This window comes from Olea europaea, chromosome 17, assembly GCF_002742605.1.
Source record: "Olea europaea var. sylvestris chromosome 17, O_europaea_v1, whole genome shotgun sequence".
Lineage (NCBI taxonomy): Eukaryota > Viridiplantae > Streptophyta > Magnoliopsida > Lamiales > Oleaceae > Olea > Olea europaea.
In genome coordinates this window covers 5,958,613-5,982,879 of record NC_036253.1, presented here as the reverse complement: position 1 = coordinate 5,982,879, position 24,267 = coordinate 5,958,613, and the positions used below count along the sequence as shown (strand labels likewise).

Here is a 24,267-nt window from a genome sequence, read left to right as displayed (position 1 = left end):
AAAAAAAAAAAAATTGATTGAATTGAAAATAAATGACAAACTAGACCTGATCCATGATGAAAACCTAATCAAATACCCAACTAAATGGATCAGGAAAGAAAAGAGATCAAATTTATTGACAACCACTCATTAAACTGTTATAATATCTCTCAAAATTGGAATTCCAATCTCTCTTGAAGCCGCTAGGATCACCACAATTACTAAAGATTGCTACACCCATACAGCATCCAGCAGCATCATGGAAATACATTTCACTTTCAGTTACACTTACACCCCAGCTTGCAAACAATTGTTTTCCAAAATTATTGACCCCCGAATTCGTTGTGCCTGGTAATGGATCACAACTGTCATAAATTACATATTGATATAAACAATCCTGGGGCCAGAGAGGATGATTTATGTCAACAGGTGGTGGCGGAGGCATTGAAGGTGGCATTGGAGATGGTTGTTCGGGAGTTGGAGGAGGAATTGAAGGCGGTTGAGGTGTTGGAGATGGTTGTTCGGGAGTTGGAGGAGGTACTGAAGGCGGTTGAGGTATTGGGGATGGTATATCCGGTGTTGGAGAAGGAGAAATTGGTTGTGGTATTGGTAATGGTTGATTTGGCGTTGGAGGATGAATTGAAGGCGGTTGAGGCTTTGGAGACGGTTGTTCGGGAGTTGGAGGAACTGAAGGCGGTTGAGGTATTGGAGATTGTAACTCTGGTGTTGGAGAAGGAGATATTGGAGGTGGTTGAGGAATTGGAGAGGGAGAAAATGGTTGGGGTATTGGTAACGGTTGATTTGGCGTTGGAGGAGGAACTGAAGGCGGTTGAGGCCTTGGAGATGGTTGTTCGGGAGTTGGAGGAGGAACTGAAGGTGGTTGAGGTACTGGAGATTGTATATCTGGTGTCGGAGAAGGTGAAATTGGAGGTGGTTGAGGAATTGGAGACGGCTGATCTGGTGTTGGAGACGGAGAAAATGGTTGAGGAATTGGTAACGGTTGATTTGGCGTTGGAGGAGGAAATGAAGGCGGTTGAGGCATTGGAGACGGTTTTTCAGGCGTTGGAGGGTATGGTTTAGGTGGTGCTAATGGTGCCAAGGGCGGTGGATGATAGTGTTTGCGACACGACTTCTTAAATGCTCGAGTTATAGATCTATCGGCTGGTATGAGGAACTCGAATTTACAATTGGTCATCAAATTCACAACTTGACAACATTTTGCAAACGCGAGAGAAGTGTAATGCTTGTACAATGCAGAGTAACAATTACTAAACCTAGTAGGTATAGCTGAACAGTCGGGGTGATGACCTTCAAGTTCATGACCTGATTGAGGGTCGACTCCTTGAGTAAATGAAATGAATATGCTAAGAAATAATAAGGTTACTATGACCTTTACCATGTCTAAAGAAAGTATTGTAATTGTAGCAATACAAATTAAGTCATGCAGGGTATTTATAGAGTTCAATAGAGTTAAGTTTTTATTGGCCATTTTTACCGATTAGAATGGTTTGTTGACATGATAATCAAATCATTTAAGAGGATAGAATTTCCAAGTGTTGATTTTATCAAATCATAATCTGATTCCTCACAAAAATAAATTACTTCATATTCTTTCTTCTTTACGAGATTTCTCTCTTTTTTAATAAAAAAAATTAAAAAGGAACACAAGTTCTATTCCTTTTTAACTGAAAATATATATATATATATATATAGGTTGAATATAACGTCTCAAGTATTCATCAACTTAATCATACTTTAGGATTATCATACTTTAAGATAAAAGTTCATCCAAGTTTAAATTCCACCTAACATTATCATGCTTAATCATTCATACTTATCATAAATAATATTCGACTTTAACCCTATAATTTTCTGTTAATTTAGAGTTCCAGCACCGCGGGAGACACATTATACAATTTATCATGGAAGAAAACTAAGTTAATTAACGTTAACAAATTACATTAATCTCTACGGAATTGTAGAATGTCGTTGAATATGGACTACCAATGCTCCTACTCCAACATATTTTCTGAAGAACACCTCAATTAATTAAGTTTATATTGGTTTTCTGTAAGTTCACTAAATATTGGTGATGATGGGCGGCAAGGTAGTGGTGAGAGGTGACTGGATAGGTGGTCGTTAGCAGTGATGATGATGATGATGACGACGATGTAGTTGGCATAGTATTTTGTAATTAAGAAAAAAAAATTAAGAGTATTTTTTGAAATAATTTATTTTAAATTTTGTTTTTATGGAAACATCCTTTCCTCAAAACGCTATTAATTGTCACTTTTCAGCTAATTTCTTTCTTTCAAAAAATTTGGAACTAAGAAGTATAATTTTGGTTGATTGTTAAGTAGTTTTCGATGGATTCCATATTTTTTTACAACATAGAATGTGATTTTCAGTCTCTATTTTATAATCTGTATTCGAACTTTAATGAGTGAAAATCGAGTTTCACCAGTGGAGCTTATGTGATTGTATGGTTGAACTCGAACCATCCTAATTCTGTTTGTTCATTCTGTAGCAGAGTGCCATCTCTCATTCTATTAAGAGAAAATTCCACATCGAATAATACAAAATAAATATATAATGCATAAAGACTTGAGTTACTCTTTTAAATGAGGTCCACCTCCCGAAATGGAACTCCCCTCTACCATTTCCCTCACCAAACGTACGTAGCTTGAAACGATACAAAAGTTATCAAATATTGTTTAGCATAGATGAATCTCAGTCCAATCTTGAGGTTGACATAAATCAAAACCATAAAAAAGAGAGGCTACTATTAATTTTTTGCTCAATCATAGCTAAACCTATAATTTTCATATTTATAAAGAACAAAATTATAGTTTGATGTTTTTGTCATCGTATTTTTTTTATGAAAAGTTCAATAAATTCATCGGAAATCCTATCAAATCGATCTCAGCAAATAGCAAAAGTTAAAAATCCTAATGGAGACATTGATGGAAATTAAGATGGCAGGCTGCAGCTCATAATGATTGAAGGACAAATTGTTTTTCATCAATTGGAATTTTGGTGACATATTATCTAAAATGGGAATGTCAAAATTAAATTCTAGTTGATGAACACATTAGTTATATAATTAATGCCTCTAAATCAAATTTATTTTCATTAGACCGGGATTCTTTTCTCTATGTGATAATTAATTTAATCCAAGGGAATCACATTGTAAAAGTAAGGTTAAACTTAGCCACCAAATCAAAATGTTTGTATGAAGATTTTTAGTGTATTTTATTCATCTTAGGGTTTATTCCTTGATGCATTAATTGCAGTATTTAATACTCCACTGCTTCGTTTTGCGGGATATGCAGGGCAATGTTTGGGACTCTTGAGAGTTTGAATTTGGAGTAATATATAGAAATAATGACTATTGGATTGGTTTCAATTAATACAAGATTAAATTCGTATAAAGATAAAATTCGTATAAAAATAAAATTATAAATTAAGTTTGATTCTTGGTTCTAGAATTAGAATCAAACTTGAACCAGAACCAAATGGTTCTCAGTACGAAGAACCAAAACCATTCTTTTTTTTTTCTTTTTTTTTGTGGAATCGAATCGAACTGCTCAATTTAGTTTGGTTCTGGTTTGGTCTAGATATTTTGTCCATCCCTAAAAATGGGAATGCCAAAATTAAATTCTAGTTGATGAACACATATAATTAATGCCTCTAAATCAAAGTTATTTCATTAGACCGGGATTCTTTTCTCTATGTGATAATTGATTTAATCCAAGGGAATCAAATTGTAAAAGTAAGGTTAAACTTAGCCACCAAATCAAAATGTTTGTATGAAGATTTTTAGTTTATTTTATTCATCTTCGGCTTTAGTCCTTGATGCATTAATTGCAGTATTTAGAAACCGAAGAATGAAATAAAAAGTGCAAACGGGATTCTGAAATTAAATGAATTTTTTTTTTAATTTGTTTTGTAAATTTCTCTCGAGTTATGGGCAGCAGCAGTGGTTCTTTCTTAGTAATGGAAAATAATAAGAAGAAGAAGATCAAAATTCAAGTGGCCACGCGGAAATCAAAATATAAAATATAATCAAATGAACAAGATAATATAGAACAAGGCACTGATCATGACTGAAGAATTTGAAAATGAAAAAGAACTAGAAACTAGAGACTGGTCCTAAATAAATACCTAAATCAAATTCCTGAAGAAATGAAACAAAAAAATTAAATATTATGTCCTTGCTTCCTCCCCGTAGGGTGATGAACAAGCTTGCTCTAGCCGGTAAAATTCTCTCAGCTTAGCGTAAGACATATCTTTAACCAAGTCGTCACATTTATTATCGATGATTGACAAAGCTACACAGCAGTCAGCTGCATTTATTTTGGCTATACCACTTTCTGATGGAATGAATTGTTTTTCATAAGGAGTCGCAAGTGAATGACTTGTATCTGGTGCCTTTGGATCACACGAGTCATACCGTACGACAGCTACTAAACAATTCTTTGGTCTGATAGGATGATTTGGTGGTGGTGGTGGAGGAACTAAAGGATTTGGAGTCGGAGGAGGAGACGATGGTGGCTGGTCAGGAGATGGTTGAGGCGCTGGAGATGGTTGTTCAGGAGTTGGAGGTGGTTGAGGAATTGGAGATGGGGAAGGAGAAACTGAAATTGGAGATGGTTGTTCGGGAGTTGGAGGTGGTTGAGGAATTGGAGACGGCGAAGGAGAAACTGAAATTGGAGATGGTTGAGGAATTGGAGACGGGGAAGGAGAAACTGAAATTGGAGATGGTGGTCCAGGAGTCGGAGGAGGAGATGATGGTGGCTGGTCAGGAGATGGTTGAGGCGCTGGAGATGGTTGTTCAGGAGTTGGAGGTGGTTGAATAATTGGAGACGGAGAAGGAGAAACTGAAATTGGAGATGGTTGTGCAGGAGTTGGAGGTGGTTGAGGAATTGGAGACGGCGAAGGAGAAACTGAAATTGGAGATGGTGGTCCAGGAGTTGGAGGTGGTTGAGGAATTGGAGACGGTTGTTCAGGAGTTGGAGGAGGAGGAGACACTGAAGGTGGTTGAGGAATTGGCGTCGGGGAAGTAGGAACTGAAGGAATAATTAAAGGCGACGGAGCAGGTGCTTTTAAGCATGAAGAAGAAGCATAGTTGCATGTTTTTTGAAGATAATATATGTCCCAATGATGATGCACTCTTATACATTTATAGCTAACTCGATTCGCTGCATCACAACAATCGTCAAAAGCAGTATTTAAAATTGTCTTGTCAGCGTTATCAGTTCCACCCCATGCAAGACCACAAATATAGGAATAATGAGCTAAAGATCGACAGTCATCTCCATGAGCCATAAGCTGATGACCATTCTTCATTTTCCCTACATCTGATTCGATCGCTCTGTCACCATTACAAACATACAGGCAAAGAAACAAAATTGTGATTATAATCTTTGCCATTTCCACTGTAAATTTAGTGTATCAGTGGAAGATAATTATGCCCTGCATTTATAGGCTACAGTCTTTCACTCGAACTAAAATATGATTGGAATGGTTTACTATCATGATAATCTAAATCATTTTAAAAGATAGAATTTAGAACTACTGATAATTATAAATCATAAACAAAATGCAAGGATAATAATAAAAATTGCAACTACTTTCGATTTTTTAGTTGCATGCTGCTAAATCCTCTTTAAAGATAATATTAAACAAAAATTTTAATATATATGTATAAGCTTCCTATATTAATCAAACTATATCGAGATCAATGATTAGAGTTTGAGTCGATCTATAACTGTTACTCACAAGTTCAACCAGTACATTATTACTCTATGTTGTTTCAATGGGTAAATGCTCTCAATAGATATATTTTATTCTCATTAATTGGAAATTAAAAATTTTAAATGATCTGGTTGGTGAAGTCAAAGGGCATTTCAGTTTCAGGATCTAACTAGGATTATATATGATTGATTAAAATTTTTTAATGGTCTGGTTCTTGTACCTAAGTTATATTCAGGTAGTTGTGCAATGATTTTGTCGGGAATTCACCATCAAAATTTTAAACTAGAGAAAAAGGGCACATGCTTGTTATAATCCTTCATAATTACTACTGAAATCTCAGTAAAAATTAAAAAGAAAAACAAATAACATTTCTCCGACGTATTTGAGTGTAACTGATATAATCAAAGTTATCGTCGACGTGATTGATACTGCCTTTCTTCATCTGTCCTCTGATGGTGGTGCGAACTATCACGAGCTGACCCACCATCAACTCTCCTGCCATATCGATCTTCTTTATGATATGACTCAGACTCATATCGTCTTGATCTCATTTCATCTCCCCTATCGTAATCTCTTCTCGACTTTGGTTCATCGTCATTCCTCCTTGACCTTTTATCACTATCTATCTTATCCCAGTCATCCTTGTGCTTCGTTACATTCTCCCTGTGTTTCTCAACACCTCTTCTGTCCAAATCTTGTGCATTTGATTCAATCCTTTCACTGGATCTTTTCCTGTCCGTGTCACCGAACTTTGCTGGGGAATTATGTGAATCTTTGTCAGTATATCTGTGCCCTCTCTGAGTGACAGATTCTGGCACGCGACTAGACTGATCAGATCGTCTTCCACCCCTTGCTGAACCCTCGAATTTGTCTCGAACCCACCTCGATTGTCTATCTTCTTCAGCTCCCCAACCTGTATTTGCGGCTCTCTGAATTTTTGATAAAGGGCAAGTGAGTCGAGAGATAATAGGGTATTACATATTCTCATGTGCAATAACATAAGCTGACAATAGCCATTATACAGAAAAAATGTCTCTATCACAACGTGATTCAAACAAAATTGGCAAGGCAAATTAAAATGCTACGCTAACCCCCCCCCCCCCCCCCCCCCAATTTTTTTCTTTGATTTTCAACAATAAATTTCCAACAGTAATTTCAAAGGAGATGATAATTGATGAATATGAATGAAATGCTTGGTTAACAATTTTTCTCCTTTCACAGTACAGTAAATTACAGAACTAGCATGGTCTAAGCATGTTTTCACCTGCAGTCTTTAGTCACATTACAAAGAAAAGATCACAAATTTGGTAACTTGCTGAAATACCATGCTGCGTACAAAAATAGTTGACAGTTAAAGCCTATAAGAACATAAATGAAAAGTCACGAAGTTTGGCACCTTCCTGATCTACCATGGTTCAACAATAGATGACAGTTTAAAAGAATGAATAGTTTAAAAGATGTGAATTATAGATGCGATGAAAAATCTCACACCTTCTTAAGACTCAAAAGCAAAATTTAGCAAATTGCATGAACTAAAGGTGATTTTGTAATGCCTGTTTGGCATGGCTTTTGAGGAGCCAGAAGATGCTTTTGAGACCCAAAAGTGCTTAGGACCCATTTGGTTAATTTAAAAGTGTTTCAACTAGTTAGAAGAGATTTTAGAGAAAGCTAATCCAAAGGACTTCCTCTAAAAGCTTCCACAAGAAAATGGGAAGTCGTTTTTCTAGTTTAATGAAATTTAAAAATTCCAACCTTACCCTTGCATTTGTAAAGAACAAAGTAAAATTCCAATCCAATCCTAAAAATCATGACCTTCCCAATTCTTCATTTCTTCCATCCCTAGTCTCTTTCTTGATTTTCATGCTCGCATTCCTCACATCTCTACAATCAGCTTCAGCTCTTGGGAACTTTCAGGACGAACCCTAGCTCAGAATTTCATCACCAATGTACAATTTCATGATTTTGAAGCATTTTGTTTCTTCTGAATTATTTATGCTATCATTTTTCATCAACGTCATGAGAAATTAAACGATTATGATTCATTTTTCTCCAAATTGGCATATTACTTTGTACATAGCACAACCCCATTAATGCTAGGAAGCGAAGAAGGCAGTTTCATCTTTCAATTGCATCCGATTGGTATGATGCAATCTTTTTTTAAAATATATTTATCACTATACGTTCTAAAACTGTCAATGTGAGCCATAAAACCAGGAATTTGTCATTTCAATTTTATTTGTTTTAAGCAAGGAAACTTTAAATGCTAACTGACTATTTGACGTGTTTTTTGTTGCTCTGAATTCTCGTGATATTAATGTTCTGTTTCATTTAAATTGAATTTAGAAAATCCCAAATTATACATTTATTAGATCAAGCAAGTGCCTCTGCCAAGATTTTATAGGATGTGCTCCCGTTTACGATTATGCTTCTATGTTGGTTTTGAAGAGGAAAATATACGAATATTCTCATTATTTTTGTGTGTTCGATAGCAAAGGAAAACACTAGGAGAAGGCCACTAATGCAAAATTAGCGTGGCTTTTGCTAACCTACTAGAATGAAGATACTAGGACAGAAACGTGCTTAATTTACCATAACTGTTGAAACTGCTTATGTTGTCCTCGAGAGCCCCCCAAGCAAACCATTTCTAGGATTTGGTCGCAGCTGTCCGAGAATGGAAGAAACAATTTTATATGGAATAGGCATGTGTTTCACCTTAAAGCTTGAAAATGGAATAAGTCCCAAAAAAGGCTTATTGGATCCACACATGTATCCTGATTTGAGTGAGGCAGACAGGGAGAGTATTGAAAGTGGAACCAGGAAAAACTTATGCAGGTTTTTTTGGATGGTAGTTTTGTACAGGGAGTCAATACACTACATATTTTTGCTAAGACACAATTATTCTGAAATTTCAAGAAAGATGGAAGGCTATTCTAATTGATACATGTGAAGCCTATTTGAATAACTCTTTTTGAATGGAAAGGGAGTTTATACGTTCCACAAAATGTGTTAATATGTACTGTCCTCTAAATTGATGAAATTATATTTTGGTGAATTATTCATGGTTATATGATTACAGAATGGACGGTGAATCAGATGAAAAGCTACATGTAGAATACATAAATCAGGTTATAAGAGATGAAACAGGTTTTGATGAACTTGTCCTTACCACAGCAGCTACAATTGTGCGACGTCATAGCACTTTTTTGGTAAAAGAACCAAGCAGAAATTCCTCCCATAGAGAAATGAATTTCCTTATGGAGATACTCTGTGGAAATGATGGCATGAGATGTTTTGAATGGAAAAACATGTCTTTACCAAATTATGTGACGGATTAAGAAGTTATGGGTTGGGTTCAAGTAAAGGATGCAACTAGAAGAGGCAATATTCATGTTTTTGATAACTTTAGGACACGGTGTTGGTAACGGGATGATTCAAGAAAGGTTTCAAAATTTAAACAATAAGTAGATAATTTGGGATTGTACTAGGGAAAAAAGGTTAATACCGCATTACAAGAATTTAGACCACTCGATAATTATGATGAAGATTCACCTTATATTTGATCAAATCCCATGTATGGCCTTATTTTAAGGTAATAACAAATGTTGAAATATCATATTTCATTTCATTGGAGAACATGCATTCTAATTATATTTGCTTTATTTTGTTCTATTTTATTTTCTCTTGATAGGATTGTATTGGAGCCATTAATGGAACACATATTCGCGCATTGTTTCCAACAAATAAGCAAATCCCATATATTGGTAAAAAATGATAATCCTAAACAAATACAATGACCATGTGTAATTTGGACATGTTATTCACCTTTGTATAGCCAGGGTGGGAAGGAACAACCAATGACACAACATACATTCTTAGAGGATCTGCAAAGCATTGATTAAAAATTTCCTAAACCATTAGATGGTTGTTTTTTTTATTTATAAATAACTTTATTTATTTTGGTCGAATAATAAGGTCATGTAATTTGTATTGATATTTGAATTGATATTTTTGCAGCTAAAAACTACTTGGTTGATGTGGGCCATCCAACTATGAAAGGCTATTTAATCTCACATACGATATCACCTTTCCTATTTTAGACGTGGTAGTCTACCTAGAGGCTGTCGTCAAAAATAAGTTTTGGAATAGTGATTTTTTTGAAAATGTGTTGTTTAAAAAAAAATGTTTTGGATTTACGTGTATTATTATTTTATGGTAGAATATATGGTAGAAAAATTAGTTTTGAAAAAATAGAGATCAAACAAAGGGCTATATATCACCACTTCCATCCATGAGATCATTTCATGAACTCGCTTTGACAAAATCCCTAAGATAATATTAATCTGTCCTAGATATAACATGCTAAAGACAAAATTCACATAGATAATTTTTCCCTCACTACGCAATTATGCTTTTAGAGGCGGTTCAACATGACAGGAAAGAGCAAGAAAATATCCTAAATTTAATTCTAACCCCCCAACCACCCTCCCTCACCGGCCCAACCCATTTACGAATATTGTGACAAAGCTTGAGGCAAAATATTAAGTGTGTGTTTGAACCACATTATTTAAAAGAATGTATTCTGAAATAGTAGATTGATGGAGTGTGTGTGGTTAAAAAATAAGGAAAAATTTTGAATTTGCGTATAATATTATTCTATTGAAGAATTTGTGGTTAAAATAATGTCAAATTAAATAATACGGCTCAAACAGGGCCTAAATAAGCCTACATATGCGGGGGCATATTGAAAACAAATGATAAATGAACACAGAAGTTTACATGAGGTGGTTGAACTTTTCAGCAGCTAAAATTTCTTCACTGAGCAAATTCTTCTCACCAGTAGACCTCCACGATTATTTTCCTAAAAGCACTTTGTCAAGAAAACCAGATTCGTTGCTCACAAACCCACCCCTACAACTGCTAGCAAGTTTCACCCTTCCTACTTCACTAAGTGCATTCTTTCGCATTGCAATCCATCTATACAACAGAAAGTTTCCTTGTAACTGTTCAAGTCCATAATAAATAGAGGGAGTGCGAATAAAGACACGGCCAATATCATGAGGTTAGAAACTGAAAGGGTATTCTTAATTTAAGTAATCTAGCCTTCTACAGATAGATAAACTTCTTTCACTCTGCCAATCATTTGTCACTCACTCAAAATGCATGATTCTGTAGTGAAAGAAATCAGAAAACGACTTCTTCAAGGAAGAGAAGTGAAAGAAATCAGAAAATGACATGTTCAAGGAAGAAGAGTCAGAGAAAAATGAAAGAACAAAATTTAAAAAATTAAAAAGCATGTTAATCCTAAACAGGAAAGGGAAATCAAATAGATGTACTGTTGACCAAAACTTACTTGCTCGTCGTGAGAGAATTTGCAGCCATCCCCACGATTACATTCTCCCCTTTGAAAAGCTCGACAAATACCCCGTTCCTCTCTCTTTTTCCGCTCAGTTTCCTCATCCTCTTCCTCTTTCTTTTTGTAGTTACTCACGTGATCAACTCTAATTGTTCGACCCAGAATTTGAGCTCCATTTAGATTATCTATACATTCAACCAATACGATGTTATGGAAAGATTGTTAGCATCACTCCATGGACGAGTTCTATAGCAACAGAAATGTGATTCAAGGTGCAAATAATCTTACCTACGGCTAGATTTGTACTTCTTTGATCCTCATAAGCAAGAAAAGCAAACCCTTTAGATTTTCCTGTGCCTTTGTCTCTAACTAAATTAACATCAACTACCTCTCCGTACCTAAAAGATAAAATCTGCTGAATTAGAAGGCAAATTTTCACTAAAATAGGGGTATAAAGTACCTATTTCTGGGGGATTGATAAAAAGACAAAAGGGCATACTGAGCAAAGACTGCAAGGAGATCGCCTTCGGTGAGGTCAAAGGGGATCCCTCCAACATAAACATAGGCGGATTCTTTATATTTTGCATGCCAAGATGCCTCTTCAGATATGCCAAGCGTTGCTTCTTTCTTGTTGATGTTTTGAATACGCTTCACCAATGTTAACGGATTCATCACTCAGATTTCGAAATCCACTGACTTCTGCGACAAAAATTAAAAAATGAAATCAACAAACAAGTTTTAAATAAAGAGAATCAAACATAAACTCGAGTCGAAAAATTTATATAGCCGGCAAGAAACTTAACTATTGGAATAACAATATGCAATCACTCTAATCCAATCCGTTTGTAAAACTATTGAAACAAAATACATTCTCAGGATTGTCGAAACATAGGCAGGAAGGGAAGTAGGAATTCGATAAAAGAATTCATAACAAAATTCCTGTTAATGACCGAAGTCAACATACCTACTGGAGGATTTCCCAACGGAATCGAAACGTCCACTAGCAGAGGGCTGAGAGAGTGTGAGGCAGGGCGAAACGGGGATGCTGAAAGAGGAAAATAAAATTCCCAAATCAGGGTTTTGGGTCCAATAAATTGTAAAATATGGTTCTCTTAAATGGCTCACTTTAATAGTTTAATTTAATACATTTTTTCTTTCTTCACTTTCAACCAAACATTTTTTAATAAAATAATATTATATATAATTTCAAAATTTTTCCTCACTTTTAACCACATATTCTCTAAAATAATTATTATTCAAAAGTATAATTTTTCAAAAACCTTATTAAAATGAAGCCCAAACAACGATATAATAATCCCATCTAACACTAGTGTTGTCAGATCATCAGCCTATGTGACTATATTTTATAGGTTCAATTAAATATGAAATTATTTGATTTATTTAATTGTATCTTTCATTTAATAACACTTAGTGTCAATTAGATGGGTATTGAAATACCAATAATACTAAACATCATTACTCTGTTAATAGTGTTCTGAAATGCATGCGTATGCGCATATGGGAATACCTTTTATTTAATGTCACTTAGTGTTATCTAAACTCATGTTGAAATATCAATTGCGATAAATATCATTACTCTATTAATAGTGTTACGTGTTTGCACATTTGGGCAACCCATCGGGGCCCATAGCCAACTCATGTCGAACCACATGGCACTCAAGTCGAGGTGATTTGCATAGCCGAGGCCCATAAATTGAGCTCTACAGAAGCCCCGGCCCATATAAACCGAGGCCCATCTATCATTGCCTCTTGAGGAGCTTCCGAAACCCATATGCCGAGGCCCTTTGAAGGTGGACGAGGCCCTATTGGCCGAAGCTCTGTAGCCGAGATGGCAGCCTCCGAAGCACAAAGCAACATCTTTCATATACACTTCTCCCAAGAGATCCTCTGCACAAAGATCTTACTAGAATGATTGATAGGACGTTTGTCATGAGTGTAAATGTTAAATCTTATCACTAATAGAGGCGGCTCTACCAATCACTAAATGTATAGCAGGCTAGGTGCGACTGTTGCCTACAATTTGACATATAAATTAACCGGATGAGGCCACTTGTACCCCGAACCAAAGGTCATGATCTAACTTGTGACACTATAAATACTCCCCCATGTACCCCATACAAAGGCTAATGCAAGAATCAATACAAGAAACCACACTTTACTCTCTCTTTCTTATTGTCTTGCAACACAATACGAATTTACGCATATTTACATACACATTTACAAACATAGATTGATAATTATTGTACAATCGGTTAACAAACATCTCGCTGGATTCCGAACATTCTCATCCCGCGCCGTTGAGCTACTCCCAAGCCCTTGATCTGTCCGTTTCAGACCGTCCACGTGTCTTAGCGTGTTGAACTTTCGTTTACGTGTGTACGGGTGGGTTCGGCATCTGTTGGCGACATTTTCTGGGGTCAACAGATTTTGCACCGTCTGTAGGAAATCATACCATAACCACGAGCAACCTTGTGGTGAAAGCTTATTAAAGAGGAACATTTGAGCATCCCCCTTGAAAAATAATTTGTTCTTGAAAAAGAACAAGAAGAAGCCCCACGACTTCGCAAAAATTTGAAAGGTAAGACGCAAAGAAAATGAGTTCAAATGAAGATACACCTCCCAGGAGGGTAAGAGAAAATGCTAATGTGCTCCCTCAAGCAACTGTCCCAGCAGCTCGGCATAGACTCCACCACAACCATAGAAGAGGTGGAATGCGTGCGACTGCCCTGCTGTTAAGAGAAATGGCCGCCATGGCAGCTAATATGAGAGACATTGCTAGCCAAAACATGGCTATGAGGGAACTTATAGCCTAAATTCAGGGCCAGTAAAGCTTCCCTATTCCTCCATACGCCCCTTAAGGGTACTACCAGCAAAAAGATGAAGTTCAAAGCCGTAGGGCTACCTCACCGGACTATAGCCGAGGTAGAAGCCCATTTCAAAGGAAAGTGGAAGTTGATGTTTCCTCCAACTACGCCTCTGACCGACCCACCAAGGTCCCTTTGAACCATGATAACTTCCCACCTCCGTATGAGCAAGAGCAAAGACATAGGAGGTCAGGTAGTATATTTGACAGAATTAGCCCCACTGAACCGAGGCTCAGACAACAACATCACAAACCTTGGAAAAGGCCACCGCCTCCACCTCCAATACCTTAACAGCCGGAAGGAAGGCATGAAAATACCCCCGTGCTGCTCCGCCTAGAAATATCCGCCAAAGGAGGGAGGAAAAGGCTAGGAACCGTCCCGAAATCTCTCGCCAACAACCAAGGTATGAGCCCGAAGAAAACAATTCAGATGAGCAGCAGAGGTCTTGTGACTTGGACAATGATGATGAAAACCTGTCATTCTCAAGGGAACTAAGGAGCGCCCAGGTCCCAAACCACTATGTTATGCCAAAGATACCAAAGTATGACGGAATAAGCGACCCAGAGAAGCACATGAATGCTTACAAAACTCACATGAGCCTAAGGGGCGCCACCCTAGCTATGAAATGCAGAGTTTTCCACTTAACACTTAGCGGAGCAGCTGAAATTTGGTATAGTAGGTTACCACCTGGGAGTATAAGAAGTTGGCCCGAATTTAAGACGACCTTCTTGAAAAGGTTCGCTTTGAACAAAGAGGAAGGGGCCCCCATCCAACGTCTCCAAGACATGAGCCAGGCACATGGAGAGTCCCTAAAGAGTTTCCTATCACGTTTCACCGATGAGATGACATATTATGTACAAGGCACCGACCGTGAGGCATTATCTGCATTGAGAGGAGGTCTGAAAATGAACACCTTGTTTTAGAGGGACGTACAAAATCAAGACCCCACTACCTATGATACCCTACTCGAGATGATGAGACGGGAGATCATCAATGGAGAATTGATTGAGCATAGGAACAGGCAAGTAGAGGCCTCCCACCTCCTCAAAGGCAGTGTGCTAGAGGGCCGACCTTCCACTTGATGGACTACCAAATGAACCAAACTGGTAATGAGAGTTCTGGGCAAGCACTTGCCACCACCACTCTTAACGTCATTCCTACAATGGCATATAAAGATATCAACCCGGTCACTGACACCCAGCAGATGGGAGCTCCGCAAGGATCCCGTAGGGGGAGAGGCTGAGGCCGGGGTTCAGGACCTAGAAATAGGTCAAATCAGAACCCACCTGGATACTGTGCATACCACCAGTCTTATGGACACGACACAGCAAATTACCGAGACTACGCTCACCACTCCCGGTAGGAACCCCCTAGGGACAGAAATGAATCGCCCCAGACGAACAGGCCCCCGCCTAGGTACGTAACCGACATGGGCATGAAGAGGCTGCTCCTCGTCAAAGGGATGTTTCTTCACGTCTAAAGGAGCGTGATGTAAAGAGGCCCAGGGAAGGGCGCAGACATTGAAGAAATTGACAAGCTCAGGATGAGGCCCCTATCCAAGAGGTGGATACCATTTTTGGAGGCCCATATGTAGGCGGTGAAACGCAGAACGCTAAAAGGAATTATGTCCGTGAGGCCAAGCGCCCCCCGCTTACCAGCTATATTGCGGGCCATAGCTCCCGGATAGATCAAGTTCCACCTACTGTCTTCACCCAGAAGGACATTGAAGGGGTTCACTACCCCCACTGCGATGCAATTGTGGTAAGAGCAGTCATAGCTCGGAATGAGCTCAAACGAATGTTAGTTGACAATGGTAGCTCTGTCAACATTCTATTCAAATCCACCTTTGACAAGATGATACTGGACCATGAGTTAACATCCACCACCACTCCTTTGTACGGATTTACTAGAGATAGCATCACTCCGAGAGGAAAAATCACACTCGCAGTAGAGATGGAGGAGTCTCCACAAACCACAATGAACTTCATGGAATTCCTCGTTGTCGACAGTCGATCGGTTAGGTAGGCCAGCCCTAAAGGAATTGGGAGACGTCACCTCCATCCACCACCTATGCATGAAATTCCCGACGAAAAATGGGGTGGCAACGATGAGAGACGACCAAAGAGGCTCAAGAGAGTGTTATCTAAGCTCCATCAGAAAGGTAGAACCCTGGGACGTCCATGTAATTATCGTCGACGTAGTCATGGCTGATGTCCCAGGTGATGCTCCCGCCGAACCGGAAGATGTCGAAATGATTGACGCACCACCCAATCCGAAAGTATCGGTCATCGATGAAATTGATCCTTGCATAATTGAACACAAACCTCAAGTATCCCCATTTGAGGAACTTGAGAGCTTCTTGGTGGACCCCCGAGACCCATCCAAATTATTGAAGGTGGGCAAGGGCTTGTCCAGCACTGTGAAAGAAAAGCTCAAGGATTTCCTAAGTAGGAACCTCGATATCTTTGCTTGGAAGCATGAGGATATGATAGGCATAGACCCCAAGGTCAGTTGCCACCACCTGAAAATTGATCCTAAGGTTGCCCCATATAGACAAAAAACGAGAGCCCTCAATCTTGAGAGGTACGAGGCCCTGAAAGAAGAAGTTCAGAAGCTCATCTAGAATGGCTTCATCAGGGAAGCCACCTATCCGAGATGGGTCTCCAATCCAGTTTTAGTGAAGAAGCACAACGGCAAGTGGAGTGTGTGCATCAATTTCACTAACATCAACAAAGCTTGCCCAAAGGACAGCTTTCCACTTCTAAGGATTGACCAACTAGTAGACTCCATGGCTGGGCATGAGTTATTGAACTTCATGGAAGCATACTTCGGCTACAATCAAATTCTCATGCACCCGGCCGATGAGGAACACACATCTTTCATCACAGACCGAGGCATTTACTGCTACAAGATGATGCTTTTCGGGTTGAAAAATGTCGGAGCAACATATCAAAGGCTCGTCAACAAAATGTTTGTGGACCTCATCGGGAAGACAATGGAGGCCTACGTAGACGACATGCTGGTAAAGAGATTGGAAGCTAGGGACCACATAAAACACCTCAACAGCACCTTCCAAATTTTGAGAAGATATATGATGAAGCTTAATCCCCTGAAGTACGCCTTCGGAGTGGCTTCCGGCAAATTCTTAGGATACATGGTCAACCAACGCGATATCAAAGCCAACCCTGAGAAGATTGAGGCCCTATGCAAGATGAGGTCTCCCAAAAGCCAAAGGAGGTGCAAAGCTTGACTGGGCGAGTGGCCGCGCTTAGCCGCTTCGTCTCCAAAGCTACAGACAAATGCCTCCCATTTTTCAAAGTGCTAAAAGCTGGGAAGAAGTTCCAATAGAATTAGGAATGTGAAGAGGCCTTCTAGGGCCTGAAAAGATACCTAGGACAGGCCCCCCTCCTCTCCAAATCAAAGCCCGGTGAAATTCGACAGCTGTATCTAGCCGTCTCCAACGAGGTCATCAGTGCGGTTCTAATTCGAAAAGAGGGGACCACCCAACTCCCTGTTTACTATACAAGTAAAGCACTCCTATCACCGAAAACCTGCTACCCTGATATGGAGAAGCTTGCTTTAGCCCTGATCACGGCCTCCAGGAAGTTGAGACCCTACTTCCAAGCCCACACCATCCATGTGCTGACAAACTTTCCCCTAAGGCAGGTACTCCAAAAGCCCCATGCCTCAGGAAGATTATTGAAATGGGCAGTGGAGTTAAGTGAATTTGACCTCATGTTCAAGACTAAGGCAGCCATCAAGGGCCAAGCCTTGGCTGACTTTGTGGCAAAATTCGCCAACTTACCCGAGGTAGATAAAATCATGGAAAAAGCCGAGCCCCTTACGTGGAACTTATTTGTTGATGGGTCGGCTGGGAATGCCAGCTCAGGTGCCGGAGTTGTCCTTATCAGCTCGAAAAGTCACAAGCTGAACTCGACGGTGAGGTTCAGATTCAAGGCCACCAACAATGTAGCAGAATATGAGGCACTTCTTGTAGGCCTCAGGTTAGCTAGAGAAATGCAAGTAAAGAGGCTACTCATCGGTAGTGACTCCCAGCTGGTCGTTAGCCAGGTCAACGGTAACTTCTCAGCCAGGGACAAAACAATGGCCTCCTACTTAAAAATGGTGATGAACATCATCCCATCCTTTGAAAAGTTTGAGTTGATCCAAATTTCCCGCATCGAAAATACACATACGGATGTACTCTCCAAACTTGCAAGTAGCAAGGATTTCGAACTACTCACAGTAGTCCCTATAGAGCACCTCTTCATGCCGTCAATCGAGGCCCCCAATGTTATGTGGGTCGCCGGGACTCCTACCTGGATGTAGCCCATCGTGGCATACCTCAAGGACCAGGTACTCCCCACTAACAAGCATGAGGCCTACAAGCTAAGGAGGAGATCAGCTCATTTCCTCTTTATTGATGATGTACTCTATAAGAGGAGTTTCTCCTCTCCACTCTTACGATGCGTCGGAGGAGAAGAAGCTACCTACATATTAAGAGAAGTCCATGAAGGTGTGTGTGGTAACCACTCTGGAGGTCTATCTTTGGCACAGAAAATACTGAGGTAGGGGTACTACTGGCCTACCTTGAAAAGGGACGCCCTCGAGTTTGTACGAAAAATGTGACAAATACCAACGATTCTTTCCTGTCCAAAGACAACCATCGCAAGATTTAACGACGGTCTCCAGCTCTTGGCCTTTCTCGAAGTGGGGTGTGGACCTCATAGATCCTCTACTAAATGGCAAAGGAGATGCTAGGTTCACAATTGTGGCCATTGATTACTTCACAAAGTGGATCAAAACTGAACCCCTGGCAAAAATTACAAAAGCCAACACTTCCAAGTTCTTGTGGAAGAATATCATATGCTGGTTCGAAATTCCCTACTCGATCGTCTCAAATAATGGTAGACAGTTTGACAACAAGAAGGTCAGAAGTTTGTGTGAAGAACTTGGCATCAAGAAGCACTTCTTTGCACCTCACCACCTACAAGCGAATGGCCAGGTTGAGGCTGTGAACAACACAATCAAGCACGTCCTGAGAAGGAAGCTTGATGTGTCAAAAGGGGCCTGAGTGGAAGAGTTGCCACAGGTTCTTTAGGCAATCCGAACCACCGCGAGGATCCCAACAAGAGGAAACACTTTTCCTAATAGCTCGTCGAAGTCGGACTTCCATCTCCATGAAGTCTGCATTTCAGTGAGATAACAAACAACGAGCTTTGCAGGTGCGACCTCGACTTCATTAAGGAAAGAAGAGATGAGGCCCAACTGAAGCTCGGCACATATCGAATAAAGATGACGAAGTACTTCAACTCAAAGGTAAAGAAGAGGTCATTTCGAAACAACGATCTGGTCCTTGGGAGAGTCTTCCTCTCCTCAAAGGAACCTAGCACCGATTCCCCGGACCTGAACTGGGAAGGTCCATATAAAATCAGAGAGGAGATCTGACCCAAGACTTATTGGATTGAAGACATGAACGGCAAGGCACAACCCCGTTCATGGAACATTGAACACCTCCGAATCTATTATCAATGAATGTACTACCTCGCTGGACGGTCTTTCCCAACTTATGTAACATTTCCATGATTCAAAGAAATTTTCCATAATTGAATTTGTGTCACATTACGCCATCACCTCAGAGGAGAGGCCAGCGTCCCATCGCTGGGCCACCTCATTGGAACTCCGATACGCATGCACTTGCCTCCCTTTGACGAGGCTGAACGCCACTGGGAGAAGCCTCAGCATGGCTGACCCATCCACCATGTTGGGAAGCGTCATCACCTCGGAGGAGAGGCCAACGTCCCATCACTGGGCCACCTCGTTTGAACTCCGAGGCGCATGCACTTGCCTCCCTTTGGCGAAACTGAACACCACTAGGAGAAGCCTCAGCATGGCTGAACCATCCACCGTGTTGGAAAGCGTCGTCACCTCAGAGGAGAGGACAACGTCCCATCGTTGGGCCACCTCGTTTGAACTTCGAGGCGCATGCACTTGCCTCCCTTTGGCGAGGCTGAATGCCACTGGGAGAAGCCTCAGCATGGCTGAACCATCCACCATGTTGGGAAGTGTCGTCACCTTAGAGGAGAGGCTAGTGTCCCATCACTGGGCCACCTCATTTGAACTCCGAGGCGCATGCACTTGCCTCCCTTTGGCGAGGCTGAACGCCATTGGGAGAAGCCTCAGTATGGCTGAACCATCCACCATGTTGGGAAGCGTCGTCACCTCGAAAGAGAGGCCAGCGTCCCATCGTGGGCCATCTCGTTTGAACTCCGAGGCGCATGCACTTGAACAAAACAAACTTTTATACCCATTTATTCATAAGGCTCAACCACTACTAGCTTCACACAACTACCTTTCGAATCAGAAAGCAATATCCCCAGTTCGGCTGAAAGACGGTCCAATCAGGATCCATTCAGGGTACAGTTATTAAGTTTAAGAACAATTCATTTGCTTAAGTCCAATATTGGTCATAGCTCGTGAGGCCTGCGTACAATTTACTTGCTCAAGTGATTGGAGTTAGGATACCAAGTTAAAGTTATTTAGTTCTTCAATCAACATTAAGTTCAGCTGCTTGACGAGGCCAACGCACTTGGGATAAAATCATTGAATGAAAGAAGATATTATATTGATTTTCAATCAAGATTACAAAAGGGGGGGCCTGAGGCTAGTACATCAGAAATAACTGAAAAGAAAACTATCCTAAGCCAGGGACGATGATGGAGATGCCTCAGCAGCCGGGGCCTCCGCAGCCTGAGCATCAGAACTTCCTTCTTCTACCTTTGCTACTTCATCTCCAACTGCTTCATCAGTTGGGGTTTGAGGCACCTCATCCACAAACTCCGACCTCAGCTGTGACAGGTCTTGATTTGGGTAGAGTTCCTCAACCCTCTCTATCATCTCGACACAAGCATAATTTCTCCAGTAAGTACTGAAGCTCTTGTACTCCTCGGTATTGTGGAAGTTGGCGATGTAATCTTTCACAGCCTCCTCCTTCGCCACATTGGCCTCCTCCCTTACCTTGGCCGCATCATTAACACACCACTTTATCTGGCCCTCCAAGAACTTGTACGCATCTTGGGCCCCTGCTAGCTCCAAGTTTGCCTTCTCCAAGGCTTCGACTGGTGGTCATTGGAAACCTTCACTTTCTTAGTCAAGGAGGCCACCTCGCACTGGGACTCATACACCTCCTTCTTCAACGCCTCGATCTGAGCCAAGGTAGACTCCAGCTTGACAGCATCTTCAAATTTTTGGGTCCTCGCTTCCTCTGTCTCGCCTCTAGCTCCCTTCAGCTCCTCTGCAAGGGGGGCCATCTTCTTCTTCGAGGACTTGGTCCTCGTTTGAAAGTCAGTAACGGCCTGCACTCCAGTGCGAGGCCAAAGGTCCTCACACTTTGGCTCCCAAGGGCCCTTGTCAAGTCTGTGGCGTCACATGAGGAGGCATGCAATTGCCATTGATCCGTCCAAAATTTGTAGAAGCTTTCTGTAGCACTTCGGATCTCAGGTGGCAGAGCCTCCACCAAAGCTGGAGCCAAAACCTCCTCCCTACCGACAAGAAAGCTCAGAGACTTCCCTTGCACCCTCACAGGCCTCTGCTTGGCAGCCTCGTCCTCTGCCACCTCAGCAGAGCCTCTTCCTTAACCTCCTCAGCCTTGGCTCGTCAAACCATTTCAATCTTTATCACTTTCAAGGTGGCTGCAAGGAGCTTCGGCTAAGTAGCTTCTTTGCCTTCATGGGACACAGAGGTCCCGAACTTTCTTGACGAGCTGGTGATGTACACCAGCTTCCTCTTCTTTGGCTCTTCGGGGACCTTCTCCTTCCCCCGAGGCTCTTTGGCCTTCTCCGACCTCTGAGGTGTCTCCTTTTCGGGAGCCCTTGAATTGCTGTCCTTGGATAGGTGCTCGACCCTTCCCCGAACCTCTTTGGTACCAGCCGACCCCGGCTTCAAGGGCCTCGCCTTCACAGTGGATGTGGCCCTGAGTATAGAGGCCATGTCAGGGGCTGGGTATTCTTTCCTCTTGAACTTGTCTGCAGAATATGTCAATGCATCAGCATCAAAACAAAAGGAAAGAAGTACACAAGTATAGGAGCTTCTTACCCTTGGAGGCCATCAGTTCAAAATCAAAGAAGTAGCAACTTCGGTTGATGAGGTGGTCGAAGTGGCGAAGCTTGAGAGGTCTCTTATAAATATCCTCTATCACTTCGAACTCCTCCTTGCTCAACTCGAACTTTGTACTGCTATCTGCAAAGGAAGCCTCAACCTTTAGAAAAAGAAATTCGAATACAGAATGCAAACTACTTGGGATGGGAGACTCACGAGCTTCGTAGTACTGGGTTGGTACTGTGCAAGCCAGGGCTGTGTCTCCCTCCACCGCTTGCCACCTACCCCTCACCCAGAACCACGACTCCTTTCACCCCGTAATGGAAGAAGGCAGCCCCACCACAAATGGAGCATGAGCCCCCCCAAGGAGTTAAGTAATACCACTCCCTTGACTCCTTACCTATTACCCTAGGCTAGAATAGGGTCATGAAGACGTGGAGAAGCATATCCTCTCCAAGTGACACTTCCTTCCATAGGAAGCACGAGCCAACCAATTGGCTCCATCCATTTGGTAGAACCTGCGTCGGCGGCAACATAAAGTTTCTCAACACCGCCCTGAAGAAGGGGTACAGAGGAAGACACATACCTACCTTAAATAGGTATTCGCTCACCACCACACATCCAGGCCTCGGATAGCAAGTTCACTCATGGGCTTCGGATACTAACATCTCTACATAATGAGGTACACAGTACCTCTCCCTAATCTCCCCCAACCTCTTCCCTGTCATATTCGAAGGGACTCTAGACACCCCCCACTCTACACTGTAGTCTACTGCCTCCTCGGTCATAGCATACTGCTCAACCTCGGAGTCCCCCCTGTAACTAGCCCCCTGACCGAATGACGCGACAGTGACCAACTCCCTACCCAAGATGGACTCCATTTCAGAAAAGGACTAAGAATGCAATACAAGGGATTTCTATGAAAATACCTATGGGAATAACTACGTCAATGGAATGCGGACGAAAAACCAGGGAACAAACAGCTTCAATGCCGAAAAACTTAAGCTTTGGAAGAAAAATCAGATTGCAAAAGGTACAAAATCCAGTAAAATGGGGGTCTCTTGCCTTTTATAAGAGGTCAGGAAGAACCCCAACCGTCTGATCAAAGCTTATCCAATCTGGACCCTTCATTCTAAATCGAATCCGATGCGTAGAATTCAAACGATTTTTCAAACCTACACCTCAGATTAAAGCGTGTCTCCCATGCACCTCCCCCAACGCGTCTACTTCTAGAAGCTCCAGTTGTTCTCATGATTACGACTTCAATTCGATGGCAGCAGGCGCCTTGGAAGTTGTAACGGTTCAGCCACCTTTCATCGAAAATATGCGCAAAATATCAAATCATTGGCACAACTATCGAGGAACAATTATTGTCAATGTGCTTCAGATTTCAGCTATCAAGCCTCGCAGGTTCGGTTTCCCAACCACCTCGGCTTCCTCTTCATCATTTAGCTATCAAGCCTCACAGGTTCGGTTTCCCAACCGCCTCGGCTTCCTCTTTATCATTCTGCCATCTACCCAACCACCTCGACTTCCTTTTCATTATTTAGCCATCAAGCCTCGCAGGTTCGATTTCCCAACCACCTCGACTTCCTCTTCATCATTCAGCCATCAAGTCTCGTAGGTTCGGTTTCCCAACCACCTCGACTTCATCACATTTCAGCCATAGCAAGCACCGTAGGTTCGATTTCTCGACCACCTCGGCTTCATCATTGTCATCACTCCTCGACAACAGCACATCTTTAACTCCAACCATGATATAAATATATATACTCGGACTTGGGGGACTATTATTTGGGGTACAAAAAATTTCCAAAAATTTCTTTCGATTTAACCAATTGACTTTACTTCACCGAAGTCCTCGCATTAAATAAATGACTATACTCGGACTTGGGGAACTATTGTTACGTGTTTGCACACTTGGGCAACCCACCGGGGCCCACAGCGTACTCATGTCGAACCACATGGCACTCAAGTCAAGGTGATTTACATAGTCGAGGCCCATAAACTGAGCTCCACAGAAGCCCCGGCCAATATATAGCGAGGCCCATCTATCATTTCCTCTTGAGAAGCTTCCGAAGCCCATATGTCGAGGCCCTTTGAAGGTGGACGAGGCCCTATTGGCCGAAGCTTTGTAGCCAAGGTGGCAGCCTCCAAAGCACAAAGCAATATCTTCCATAGACACTTCTTCCAAGA

The 24,267-nt window shown here is 41.3% G+C and overlaps 2 protein-coding genes across 4 annotated transcripts; both read right to left on the bottom strand.

Annotated features, from left to right (window-relative positions):
• Positions 1-4,003: 4,003 nt before the first annotated feature.
• LOC111365794 (vegetative cell wall protein gp1-like) lies at positions 4,004-5,429 on the bottom strand. The gene has a single exon (XM_022986315.1). The coding sequence runs from the start codon at positions 5,410-5,412 to the stop codon at positions 4,186-4,188; it is 1,227 nt and encodes a 408-aa protein (XP_022842083.1). The 5' UTR covers positions 5,413-5,429; the 3' UTR covers positions 4,004-4,185.
• Positions 5,430-6,019: 590 nt separating this feature from the next.
• On the bottom strand, positions 6,020-12,173 carry LOC111366185 (zinc finger CCCH domain-containing protein 25). Of its 3 annotated transcripts, XM_022986882.1 has the most exons (6): positions 12,054-12,173; positions 11,893-11,940; positions 11,589-11,788; positions 11,378-11,487; positions 11,087-11,274; positions 6,020-6,665 (listed from the first exon to the last, which is right to left on the bottom strand). In XM_022986882.1, exons 3-6 carry the CDS (start codon positions 11,759-11,761, stop codon positions 6,144-6,146), a joined length of 993 nt encoding a protein of 330 aa, XP_022842650.1. In that variant the 5' UTR covers positions 11,762-11,788; positions 11,893-11,940; positions 12,054-12,173; the 3' UTR covers positions 6,020-6,143. The 3 variants fall into 3 exon arrangements, with proteins under 3 accessions (XP_022842650.1, XP_022842649.1, XP_022842651.1); XM_022986881.1 differs by lacking the exon at positions 11,893-11,940; XM_022986883.1 differs by lacking the exon at positions 11,893-11,940 and having other exon boundaries at positions 11,589-11,785.
• Positions 12,174-24,267: the final 12,094 nt, after the last annotated feature.